A 13,294-nucleotide genomic window follows, 5' to 3' on the forward strand; every position below is an offset into this window, starting at 1 on the left:
TATACACCTGTGGCCATGGAAGTGATTGGAACACCAGATTACAATATTTCGGATTGATGAGTGAATACTTTTAGCAATATAGTGTATTAGAAGATATGACACCTTACAGTCTATTTTCCACACTGTTCTATTATGAGAATCATCTCTTAATATAAGTATTAATCCTGAGTTTGTGTAATACACCCTTACACAAAAAGGTACACACTTACTGGAGTTCCAGGTTTCCCAGTAGGCCCAGGGGGTCCTTTAATACCAGGATCCCCCTGTGAAAATAATTTAATATAACCGTGTTAGTAACCTTACAGTTGGTTTGGGCACATGCTATAACACATCAACGTTATGGTTCAGGTATGCCGCATGTATTCACCTGTTCTCCCATGTGACCTTGTCTTCCTCGCATGCCTGTGGATCCTGGGAAGCCCTTCAGAAAGTCAGAAAGAAGGTCGGCTAGTTAGCTAGTCCTGAGGTTTAGGTTGATGTAAGCAAATGTGGTCTAAAAACTGCACTCAGTCACCAATTTATTTGGCAGGATGAGACACAACGGAACTCCCACTGTGCAGAACAACATAGCAAGATGGAGTTGTGTTTATGATGCTAGCTCGAGATAATGTACTTTGGCAAATTATACTGCTGCGTGTATTAACTTGTAAAGAGACTGAGAGGCCAAACATTCATGGCCTTCCCATGATCAGCAACGATGCTTAGACAAAGTTGTGTTCAGATTATGCTAAATGAACCATTTGGATAAAGGGGCCCAATGCAAGACCAAAGATCTTAGGCAATTATATGACCATTGACAGGATGGATCCAGAGATACACGTTGTTCACACACTAGTCTGATCCTATTAAATATACAACTAAAGTGTCTGGGATTAATGAGACATTTTTCCAGTCTTCAGTCATCCAGCTTTGGTAATCATGTGTTCACTGCGGCTCCACAATTGTTTATTATGGTCTGTACTGTAAATTGGACAGGCTAACCCTAACCCGAGCATCTGGTCTCTGGCACAACAATCACACCACGGCACCCAAGCTGCTTGGGTCCGACCATTATAAATATTGGGTCCAATAACAACTAAACCACTTGGCCATGTCTAAACGCTAAACATACTGAGCTATAATTACACAATTCACTATGTTGAGGAGCAGGCTATTTGCCTTAATGAGCAGGTGAAATAATAATAACATAAATTAGCCACTGTCAATCTCTATGACTGCACAATTTGTTTATTCATATTAGCATTAAAGTTAATTTGCAGAGGTATCACATGCAGGGGCTAAGGCATAGATAAACATGTGAACATTTGTGTGTGTATGGTGGCTCTGCGTGACTGGGATCAGGGTCATGCCAAAACAACTCTTTCCTTTCACTTGCATGAAATGTTCCATTTACAACACATCACTGCCCTGTGTACTCATTGGTCCAAATGGTGCTCTTTACACACCGGTTAACTTTAATTTTAAGACTATTTTTGGACAGACACCTTACTTAAATATATATATTTTACATTTTCCATTAATAATGTTCTTGTTTATAGACCTTAAATCAGGATGTCTTCTGTTATGGCCATGTTTTTATGTTTTTATTTCTTTAGGCCTTGTGTAGTCCATTCTGTTGCTTTCCTTTGTCGGGTATTTCTGAGTGTGTGTGTTTATGTATGTACCTCTCAAGTGGCTTTTGTTGCTTGCCAGGCTGCTATTGTAAATAAGAATGTGTTTTAATGACTTGCCTGGTTAAATTAAAGGGTAAATAAAAATGTGCCCTATTGCATTTCTTTGAGCAGACCCAGAAGGTTCGTTTAATTGACAAGCGGCTATCCACAGCCACAGGCTGTTCTCCAACCAAACTGCCTTTTATTATTACGGCCCACTCTGTGGAATTGGTTTGCTCACCAGCCTGTATAAACTTTAAATTACATATGAGTGCCATGAAACATGGAGTCTCAGGCTCTTGCAGGCGATTTGTCAAAACGAGCTGCATTCAAACCCCCAGACCCTGAATACAAGGCACCAGCGATTCAAACCACAAACCCTCTATACAGGACACTAGTGATTCAAACTACAGACCCTCTATACAGGACACCAGTGATTTAAACCCCCAGATCCTGTATAGGGAGCACCAATGATTCAAACCCTCTATACAGGACACCAATGATTCAAACCCCCAAACCCTCTATACAGGACACCAGTGATTCAAACTACAGACCCTCTATACAGGACACCAGTGATTCAAACTACAGACCCTCTATACAGGACACCAGTGATTCAAACTACAGACCCTCTATATGGAGCACCAATGATTCAAACCCTCTATACAGGACACCAATGATTCAAACCCCCAAACCCTCTATACAGGACACCAGTGATTCAAACTACAGACCCTCTATACAGGACACCAGTGATTCAAACCCCCAGACCGTGTATACAAGGCACCAGCGATTCAAACCACAGACCCTCTATACAGGAGACCAATGATTCAAACCCCCAAACCTTCTATACAGGACACCAGTAATTCAAACCCCCAAATCCTGTATACAGGACACCAGCGATTCAAACCCCCAGATCCTGTATACAGGACACCGCCGATTCAAACCCCCAGATCCTGTATACAGAGCACCAATGATTCAAACCCTCTATACAGGACACCAGTGATTCAAACCCCCAGACCCTGTATACAGGGCATCAGCGATTCAAACCACAGACCCTCTATACAGGACACCAGTGATTCAAACCCCCAGATCCTGTATACAGAGCAGCAGTGTGAATTGAGGGTTGCTGCATAAGAAGCAAAGTGCACAGCAGCTACGGAGGTTGGAAAACCAAAGACACAAGTGTAATGCATGCGTCCACCAACAGGGGGCACCACTAAAAGAGTCTGGGTTACCACTTAAGGAGCCTCCCCAATCAGGAAACCGAGAGGCCCAAGGCAGTGTTTGAACCAGTGCACTTGAGGTTGCCAACGCAGCACCAGGGAGCTTAGCAGAGACAACTAAGGCTGTCGGTGAAGAGCATTCAAGAAGAGAGAATGCAATAGGAGAACAAAAACTTCAAAAACCTCCCAAGCCAGGAGGTGGAAGGCTAAAGAAAGTGAGACGGGAAAGCTAGAGAAATCCCCAGAGGATAGGTGAACTCTTTCGAGGGGTTGAGGGAACTCGAAAGGTTCAGCTTGAAGCTGTAGAGAGAAGCTCAAGGGGTGAAAGAGAGAAATAAAGAAGACCCCTGGGAGCTCTACCTGAAATACCAGCCTTGTCAGAACACTGAGGAACGACTAAACACCGGGGAACCTGCGAGCTCCTCTTAAATAGACAGGAGAACAGGTGTGGCTAATTTCCCAATTACTCTGGAGGCAGCATGTGCTTCCCACTATATATGGCCAAAGGCAGCTTAGCAGATGGTGCAGCCCTGGGCTGAACCCTTACACAGTCACACAGTAGATTACCTTGACTCCATACTCTTTGGTAATTGCAAGATGTTCCAAAGAATGTTTCCTTAACATGCATGTAAAACCAGAAAACTGGTGTGTGGCTTTTGTTCATGGATTGATGCAGCTCTGTTAAATCTTCAAGGCAGGCAGAGGACAATTTACATTTCCTTGACCAATGCAGAACATTATTTTAAAATGTGTGTATATTCCTTGGCCTCACATGCACAAGACTGGTGAATCCCCCGGTCCCTTAGAACCCTGTAGAAGCATCACTTACATACATGCCAACAGCGCCCTGAGGGCCCAGTGCTCCTGGCTTCCCAGAGAAACCCTGAGAGACCCAAAGCGTGCACACACACACACACACACACACACACACACACACACACACACACACACACACACACACACACACGCACACACACACACATCAAAAAACATGTACACAAGACAAGTACACGAAAGGTCTAAAAATATGTAAATTAGCACTAAATCAGTTACCGGTGGTCCTGGAGGCCCTGGAATACCTCTCTCTCCCTCTCGCGCAGGTGACCCCTACCACAAGAGTTCATCATTACACAGAGAAGTTCATCAATCAAGAGATGTGCCTAATGTGTGCCCTGTGAGCTTTCTACCCCCATTTACGTTTACACTTGAAACCATATGAAGGGTGTTTAACACAGTTTTGTTAACACATGCAACACTACACGCTGAAACATAAAACTATGGCACCTGTTTAATATGCGACCACACAGATGTCTGCTGACCTTAAATTAGCGATGGATATTTGCGTATGTATAAATATGCAGTTTTGGGCATTCCTGTAACAGATGGACAAGCTACGCCAACAGACTGGTTGTAAAACTGATTGATTACTGTTACATTTGGATAAGTATGTGGTTAAGAATGCCTTATAATTAAAAAAATATAATAAATACCTATTGAAAATAAACACTACTTCTCAGTCAGCTCTGTGATAGATGGATGGCATGTCAACATCTTAACCTCGTTTTACTGTGACATATTTGCTAGAGTCTTTCCCAGCCCAAGACCATTCCCCAAACTGTTCAGAACCTCAGCCCAAAAGAGAAATTACAGCCTTCACACTGCCCACTTGCTCATAGTATTAGAAAGCCAAATGTTTTCAGTGACAACATGAATCATTCTTCAGCACTCACACCACAAGAAGTATTTATTTGTTTTTCTGAGCATGAACCCCAAATTGACCATGCATTTCCTAAGCACTAACTTACTCTGTATTTCATTATCCATGGCTAAATGCATTCAAACTCATTTTACGTGTGCTATCCAAAATGGAAATTATATCTTGGGCACCTCCTGTTCATCGCTGGTAAACTGCTTGCAAACAATTTTCACGGGTGCCTTATTTAATCATTTGTACAAATTAGATCTAATTATTGATTAATTAGATTCTCCTAAACATAAATAAATAACCCCCACCCTCTCCAAAAACATCTAAACAAACATGAGGCTCACAGGAGGTCCTGGTGGTCCATCGAGACCAATCTCTCCAGGAATGCCTGGGACGCCCTGCGAAGCAATAACAGGTCAAATGTAAGAACTGAAGAAGACATTCAAGAACAAATGCAAGATGTTTACAAAGACACGTGTGCGTGGTTTTGTGTTAGTTTGTGCACATTTTGCACATCTGCATGTATGCACGCATGCAAATGTGTGTATGCACATGTATGTATTTTTCAGTGGCTCGCAGTTACAATTACGTTTCCTGCACCTCATGTTGTAATGAGGCATCTCAAAGCCTCATCACATTTTAACTCTTGGAGAAGCATCTGTGGAACCTCTTTACTAAATTATTAAAATCGTTTATCATCCACTACAAAACACAGCTAGCTGGTTTTGTTTGCTTTGCATCAGTAGGTCAGTCTTAAGAAACCTGGTCGGCTGAAGACGATGTGTTTCACAATGCAAGGCATAGCATAAGGTATGCCTTCACGATTACTGATCGACCCTATTTGTGCATTTAGGAAGTGCAGAGAGAATCACTGTTCAGATGTGTGGCTCATGGATTGGCTGATGGTTTAAGGGTTGATGCTTGTATGGGTTTCTTTTGAAAGCAGGTCAGTTCTGAGAGCATTTTATTCACCATTAGACCTTTTTCTCCAGTGTTACCCATAGCACCTTGGGGGCCCTGAAACACAGGAGAAAATCATAAGTACACATACTGCACAAGTATATACTACATAAGTACATACTGCATAAGTACATACTGCATAAGTACATACTGCATGTGCAGTGCTTTAATAACACACAAACCCTACTGCTTCTGTTAATCATTAGAATACAATGGCAACACATTTATGAGCACTCTTCATCCTACACATTACCATAAATACAAACATTATGAAACATTAAATCAAGCAGGTCAGTTTGGATTTAAAGCATGGGTGCAGTGACCTGGGTCACGTCTCGTCACTAGAAGTGCACACTCCCTGTGTCTTAGCACAGCTAAAACTGCTGGATCACTACAGAACGTGAAGGTAATGGTTAACAACCTCTTTACATCCTCAATCATATGAATTCACAGTTACGTCCACAAACGAACCACATAAAGCTGGTTGTGTCAGAGAAATGGTTTCTACATAGAAGTTCACAGAAATTTTTAATTTTCAGTCAGGATCATATTTATGCATTGCCAATGTCTTTAATATGATTTGACTTTGAAGATAAGTTACTATTGCATACTGTCTTGTTTGCTATAAAGTTCTTTTTTTTTATGAGCTACAAGCATGAAAACAAATGATTACAACACAAAAGCAGTAACTGTGCGTTCAGGGGCTCAGTACATACCCAATCCCCCCTGTCCACACCATCTACTGTACATGAAAACAAGAGCAGTGATCATGGTATTAGAATATAGAATGGGAACCTGTGTACCAGGCTTTCCTTCAGCTCCCATTGGTCCCCGAGGGCCTGGTACTCCCTGAAAGGGGAAAGAAGTTGGACAGTCTATATTTCCTGTCGAGCTATATTTCCTATATTGAGCTGTTCCCAATATTTGGGTGCTGCAAAACTGACTCTTTGCTTGTTGCGGACTCTTACCGGTGGTCCGGGCATACCAGCATGGCCTCTCTGTCCGGTACGCCCCTAAAGTGGAGACAGATCAGTGTGGTCACTCTGAATGCTGCATCATAGTATGTATCTAGCAAACACAGACTGAAGTTGATTACATAATGTTAATCACTTAAATGTTCAATGTTAAAACTGAATTTAAAATGTAAACGTTGCAGTTTTGTTGAAATAAACAACAACAAAAGCACGATTAGCTGTAGTTGTAGATCTGTCCTACCTTTGGACCTCTGGGTCCTGGTTTCCCCTGACGACCATCTGGGCCCTTGTTGCCCTTTAGTAAAGTTATGGTAGACATTTAAAATGTACTTTTACATTTACACCAGGAATTTTGTAAATAGTTGTAAGGAAACAAGTCGAGATTAGAATCTTAGTTTTTAATTCATTATGTGTTTGCTTGCTTGGATGAGACAGAACAAGAAGGCCGATCATGTTTACGTTTCCATGTAACAACTGACCAAGGAGCCATTAAGACTCGGAGACATTTAACATGCCAATAATGGTACAGATGTACTCCTCTGACCTTTGACCCCTCCTTTCCTGCTCTGCCCTGTCTCCCAGTTTCTCCATCTTCCCCCTGAAGGAGAGAGAGAACATGGAAACTAAAAAAAAGTGAAAGAAGCAAATGTATTTAATGGTAATGTAACACGCTCATGTGATTTAGTTAGATAAGTACATTTGCTACTGAGATAATGACGCAGTGCAGTCAAAGTCATCGTATAAAACAGCATTTCTTTCTTACTTTTATGTTGAACTATTCATGTACCTGGATCCCTCTGAGCCCTGGCTGACCTTTGAACCCAGGGAAACCAGGAAATCCTGTGGGCCCCTGTTCTCCTTGAGAACCCTGTATCCCCGGGGCCCCTTTAGCACCCTGTGTTGTAGATGAGGAGAAAATCAGAAACATTTGTTATCACATCGCTCTAGAGGACAAAGACGATGTGTCCATCAGAAGAGCTGAAGCGTTAGGGATGTAGACGAGGCGTGTGCTGCTGGATGCAGGTTCTTGAAGCAACACTTACTCTGTCCCCCTTCTGTCCCGGGAGGCCTCGGTCACCATCGGGCCCTCTCTTCCCCTTGAGAAACAGTCCACACACCAAACATTTGTAAGGAACCAAATCATCTGTCATTTTGTACACATGGCAAACACAGCCAGACTTTATGGGGTGAGAAGGTTCTAGAAGCACTAAGTATATGGGATGATGAGGTTCTAAAAGCACTAAACATATGGGCTGAGAAGGTTCTAAGTATATGGGTTGAGAAAGTTCTAGAAGCACTAAGTATAAGGGGTAAGAAGGTTCTAGAAGCACTAAGCATATGGAGTGAGAAGGTTCTAGAATCACTAAGTATATGGGGTAAGAAGGTTCTAGAAGCTCTAAACACATGGGGTAAGAAGGTTCATGAAGCACTAAGCATATGAGGTGAGAAGGTTCTAGAAGCACTAAGCTGGAGAAACAGACACTGACATGTGGCACATAGTCTAACACAGCACTGACTCTCCTCTGGCACAGATGCATTAAGTCATGAAATCTGCCACTTCTTGACCTGTCAGTGTAAACAGTTCTTGGCAGTCTGGTCGGGACAGGTAGCAATTGGGGAGGAAAACAACTTCATTAACAATTTACAATAGCTGCAAGAATTGAGTGGGCGTTGTTATGTGTCATAGCTTAAACCTCTTTATAAAAAGATCACAAAAGCATTTTCATAGCCAGGCAGTAAAATGGGAAGAAAAATTATCGCACACTTACCTGCTCTCCCACAACCCCCTTTGGTCCTTGCACCCCTAAGGTACCCTGAAATAATAATGAAAAATGTGAATGTGAGATTGTGCCACCTTATCAAGTGAAACGTATCATCTGTGTCATGATAGGGGAAGACGAGTGGACATATTTCGATGATTTTATGAAAGAAAGAAAGAAAAAAAGAAAGAAAGGAATCATGCAAGCTCCCCACGCGTTTAAGCAAATGGATCTGCAGTAATCGGCTTGCGTGTACATTCTAAAGCCTTTCTCCACAGACATGTCCATAGTCCGCTTTGAAACACGATACATCAGTAAGGCTTCTGTCTGAGGGAATAAAGCACTTGCTGTTGAACTAACTGTGGTCACTTTTCTGACCGGTCATTATTAGTACAGTCAGTGCCAAACTGGGAGTGGGAGGCCGGGGTCAGTCCAGCCGACTCCAGACTCCACTACACAGGCTGCGTGGGACTGCGGTTCCAAACCCAGGCCACCGAAGGCACAGCTCTCTGTCTTGGACCTCGCTAACAAAGTCCTCCTTCTGTTTGGTGTGTGGATGCATGTGTTTGCTTTGTATCACCCCCTAATTAATAAAGAAAAGCCCAGTTCCTGCAATGACTGTGAAAGTAATACACATTGTCCTTTTGTGATCAAAGCATCATGTATTGGCCAGCATTTAAAGCTGCAGTCTCCCAAGGGCAAGTTTAAGTATAAAAGACGAGAAAATTGAAACAATTAAACAGTGACAATTTAACAGTGACAACAATGTTTGTCTAAGAATTGGCAGCTACGAACATAAACAATACCATGGTTAATAACAAACGCTCGAGTGGCTCTGGCTAAATGAGTTGCTTGCACAGGGGGACTCATGAGTGATTAGCTAGACAGTGTTAGACCCATTCTCCGATGGCACAAAACAAGATGTTTTCTTGCAAGAGAAGTGTAAGGTTTAAACCTTCAAAAGGGCTGTCAAAACAAGGTGCTAACCGAGCTCCATTCTAAATAGCCAGTCTGGCAGGAAAGAGCCGTGTCATCTATGACAGATGGCCGCATGCTCGAACGCAACATTCACGTCAATGACGCTGACCTCGGATGAAAGCGAGAACGATTTGAGAACGTTTGATGTGAACCACATGAGACAGTTTTCTTCTCACGTTTTACAGTGCCTCCGAACAAGCTTTCACACAGGACCATATGGCCATCTGCTGGCAAAACTCATTGGGATGTTTGTGCTGCAAACGTGCCACAATGACTACCTATAAAGATTAGGAAGAGTATGAACCATCAGGCACTATTGCACTGCGTCTACGACTGTGACATCCACCTTGTCGTTGGGTTAAATGTGGCATCAGCATGTGGTCTGCTGACTTCAAGCACAAAAGGAGAAATCACATAAAACTTTACATCGGAAAACTGTAATGTCACAAACATGTAAAGATGTTTTGAATAACGCTTTGGCTTTGGGATGTCTGCCTGAAAAACATGAGTATGAGTTATGTAGACATGCTGAAACCCTTACCATGAGGCCCTCGAAGCCCGCCTCCCCACGGGGGCCTGGGGGTCCTGCAGATCCCTAAGAGACACAGAGACAGAGGTAAGACGTGGAAATTACTTTAGCTCAGGGGTCACCAACGTCGCCCGCAAGGACGTCATGAGTCGCCCCCGCGGGCCCGTTCTAATAGCTCAGTACTCAATGAGCTGCATCGGTTTTTATTTATTTTTTTGCTACTATTAGAGATTGTCTGCTCAACAACTTTCGTCCCCCCCCCCCCCCCCAACAACTTTCGTTCGATTGATTTGTATCAATCTGGTAGCCCTCCGCAATAATTGGTATCCAAGAAGTAGCTCCCAGTTTCAAAAAGGTTGGTGACCCCTGCTTTAGCTTGTCTGAGGTAAAAACAATGTAATGAATCACAGCACAAACACATAAATGAGGCACAGGTGAAGTCAGTGGGGTTCAAATGAGACACTGAGGATTAAAAATTAAAAGGCACAAAATAAAAAGAGAATTGCTATTACATTTGTCATTTTATTCAGAGGCATAAAAGTTATTCATGAAACATTATCCATCCTAAACACCTTCACAGTGTGGAAAAGGATATATTTTCTTAGAAAAGGATGAACCATGCTTACAGGATCTCCTTTTATCCCAGGCACGCCTCCTCTGCCATGCCGTCCCTGGTGACACACACACACACACACACACACACCCACACCCACACCCACACACACACACACACACACACACACACACACACACACACACACAGATTCTGATACACTACTAGGATATTTCATGCCCAGCCTCTCAATGTCCTCTGCGGTATCTTTTAAGCTTCTGCTGTAATCACTGTGTAACATGTGCTGCACTGTGTTCTGGAGATTTCCTCATAATGCAATTATCATCGAGAAAGCAGAGCTTCTGTCCCAAACTACCTGTTTAAACTCCTTTCTGATGATCCTATGGTCTGTGGACCAACATAATGCCTGCTTGTCTGTTCATATATTTGATCTTGATTTAATGTAGACCTGAGTCTGTTTCATCACTGAACTGGAATCTGGTCTTCCAATAAAAAAAAAGGAAATTGTAAATGCAAATGTCATATTTTTCTATTAAATTTCATAAGCATGACAGAAAGTGTAACTACATTTTTGTGTTTTGGGTTGGGTAACACACTGCAGTCTGTTCCACTATGAAAGCACTGTGCCAGGGGGCATTTTGGGAACTCTAGCTGATTGGAGCTAAAGTCAGCTGTAACGCATTATGTCTAATTCTTACTATTTTAGTTTTTGTAGTTAAGTTTTTTTTTTTTTAGGAATTCTCCTTTCAAATCATCCCAGGTATATTATGATTATTTATTATAGGAAGTTTGGATACAGTAACCGTTTGTTCCTGAACACACGTTTCCTGTGTCGTTCTAACATTTGTTCTTCCATCAAGTCATGCCTTCCTCGAGTTTTTGTCAAGCTACTTTGTCCATCTCGAGAGTTGCTATGAAAATCACCCAAACTGAATGGAACTGTGTCCATGAGCCCAGCTGCTTTGTCGTGTGACAGTGCATTACTCCGCTTTCACACATCAGTGTCGGCTTTAATCCCTTAACTGTGGCTCAGAAGTGTAACAATAACAGCGACTCACAGGTAGGCCCCGTTGCCCTGGGGGTCCAACTCTCCCCTCCAATCCCTGAGGACCCTAGAGATGATACAGAGGTAATGTGGACTTTTTATTTCATCAAACGCTTATTTTTCTTTCCACCTTTAAAAACTACAAAGAGGTATCGCTGATAGCATCAACACACCTGGGGCCCTGGGGCGCCGACACCTCCTGCAGGCCCTGGATCTCCCTGTGAAGTGAAGCGGAGGACTGACTACAGAGAGATTGTTCTACATAGACTACTCTGTGATTGACAGGCTGTAGCACTGAAAGAATAGGAGAAAAGAAATAAGGATTTAAATAGAAGCATGTGCGGACTCACCTGGGAGCCGTTGACGCCCTGCGCTCCAACCATACCGGTGACACCAGGGGGGCCCTAAGTCCACATTTCAGATCATGAAATCAGCCATCACTGAATGGGTTAACTACAACACTGTTGAATGACCCTAATGTACTGCGCAGTCTAATAAACACACGTGAAATGAAGACAGTAGTTAATGCACATTTTTATTATCTGGTCGAGTTGTACAACCAGCTAGAGGGCTGGACACAGTTTGAATCATCGTGTGGAAGAATCATTTGAATATATCTGTGAGATGACTTACTGGAGGTCCTGGTGGACCTGGAGAACCAACCAATCCATCATCCCCCTTTAAAACAGACAACAACACAACATCTATCAAACAAGTCAAAACATGTACTCCATATATAAGGAGCACCAGAAAAATGACATTCAGGTGTTCTTTGTTTTGAACTGTACTGTATATGTGCTACATGTATATGTATACTATATGTATATGTGTACTGTATATGTGCTACATGTATATGTATACTATATGTATATGTGTACTGTATATGTGCTACATGTATATGTATACTATATGTATATGTGTACTGTATATGTGCTACATGTATATGTATACTATATGTATATGTGTACTGTATATGTGCTATATGTATACTATATGTATATGTGTACTGTATATGTGCTACATGTATATGTATACTATATGTATATGTGTACTGTATATGTGCTATATGTATACTATATGTATATGTGTACTGTATATGTGCTACATGTATATGTATATTATATGTATATGTGTACTGTATATGTGCTACATGTATATGTATACTATATGTATATGTGTACTGTATATGTGCTACATGTATATTATATGTATATGTGCTACATGTATATGTATACTATATGTATATGTGTACTGTATATGTGCTATTTTGGCTTCACTCACATCCAGTCCCGGGGGTCCCTCTGTCCCCTCTACACCCCTGATGCCCTGGGGCCCCTGTAGTTATGGACAGAATTCTCATAATTTTATATATATTATATCATAATGTTATATAGCTCTAATCCAAAGAAAAATATACAAAAAAAAAACATTTGGTTTATTATTCAAACAAGGACTAATCTATATTACCACTGCTCATTACACTTGTATAAGTGGCATCATTTATGTAGTTATATTGACAGCAACCATCACTACAGCAAGAACAGTTGAGGGTACAGTGTACCTACCTGAGGGCCAACATGACCAGGCTGCCCAGGGAGTCCTTTAGAGCCCTTTAAGGGTGAATGGCATAATATCCAATAATTAATGAATTTATTATTATTAATATTTCATAAATTTAGCATTCCACAAGGAAAAGGCTTGTCAGTGATCGATGCTATTTAGCAATCCTGTAGCCAACCACTAGAGGGCAACAACTTCACATTACTATCAAACATAAACTATAGTTCACTTTTAATTCAATTGATTATGCTGTCATGGCATGGAACTGAAAAACGGTCATGGCTCAATGTTTCATGTTTAAAAGCCTAGTTTTTTAAAAAGATTATACTTTACTTTC

The 13,294-nt window shown here is 41.8% G+C and overlaps 1 protein-coding gene across 2 annotated transcripts in view; it reads right to left on the bottom strand.

Annotated features, from left to right (window-relative positions):
- The window catches only part of LOC143481897 (uncharacterized), a 102,051-nt gene that overhangs the window by 16,738 nt on the left and 72,019 nt on the right, over positions 1–13,294 (bottom strand). For both annotated transcript variants that reach the window (XM_076980081.1, XM_076980082.1), the window contains exons 15-36: positions 13,291–13,294; positions 12,963–13,007; positions 12,679–12,732; positions 12,031–12,075; positions 11,748–11,801; positions 11,571–11,615; positions 11,411–11,464; positions 10,405–10,449; positions 9,791–9,844; positions 8,281–8,325; positions 7,555–7,608; positions 7,299–7,406; positions 7,056–7,109; positions 6,753–6,806; positions 6,506–6,550; positions 6,333–6,386; positions 5,550–5,594; positions 4,922–4,975; positions 3,926–3,979; positions 3,702–3,755; positions 368–421; positions 210–263 (exon numbers count right to left, since the gene is read on the bottom strand). The exon at positions 13,291–13,294 is cut by the window's right edge and continues 50 nt beyond it. In XM_076980081.1, coding sequence (XP_076836196.1) covers positions 210–263; positions 368–421; positions 3,702–3,755; positions 3,926–3,979; positions 4,922–4,975; positions 5,550–5,594; positions 6,333–6,386; positions 6,506–6,550; positions 6,753–6,806; positions 7,056–7,109; positions 7,299–7,406; positions 7,555–7,608; positions 8,281–8,325; positions 9,791–9,844; positions 10,405–10,449; positions 11,411–11,464; positions 11,571–11,615; positions 11,748–11,801; positions 12,031–12,075; positions 12,679–12,732; positions 12,963–13,007; positions 13,291–13,294 — 1,129 coding nt within the window. The remainder of the gene's footprint in view (positions 1–209; positions 264–367; positions 422–3,701; positions 3,756–3,925; positions 3,980–4,921; positions 4,976–5,549; positions 5,595–6,332; positions 6,387–6,505; positions 6,551–6,752; positions 6,807–7,055; positions 7,110–7,298; positions 7,407–7,554; positions 7,609–8,280; positions 8,326–9,790; positions 9,845–10,404; positions 10,450–11,410; positions 11,465–11,570; positions 11,616–11,747; positions 11,802–12,030; positions 12,076–12,678; positions 12,733–12,962; positions 13,008–13,290) is intronic.

Source organism: Brachyhypopomus gauderio, chromosome 18 (genome assembly GCF_052324685.1).
Source record: "Brachyhypopomus gauderio isolate BG-103 chromosome 18, BGAUD_0.2, whole genome shotgun sequence".
NCBI classification, from domain to species: Eukaryota; Metazoa; Chordata; class Actinopteri; order Gymnotiformes; family Hypopomidae; genus Brachyhypopomus; species Brachyhypopomus gauderio.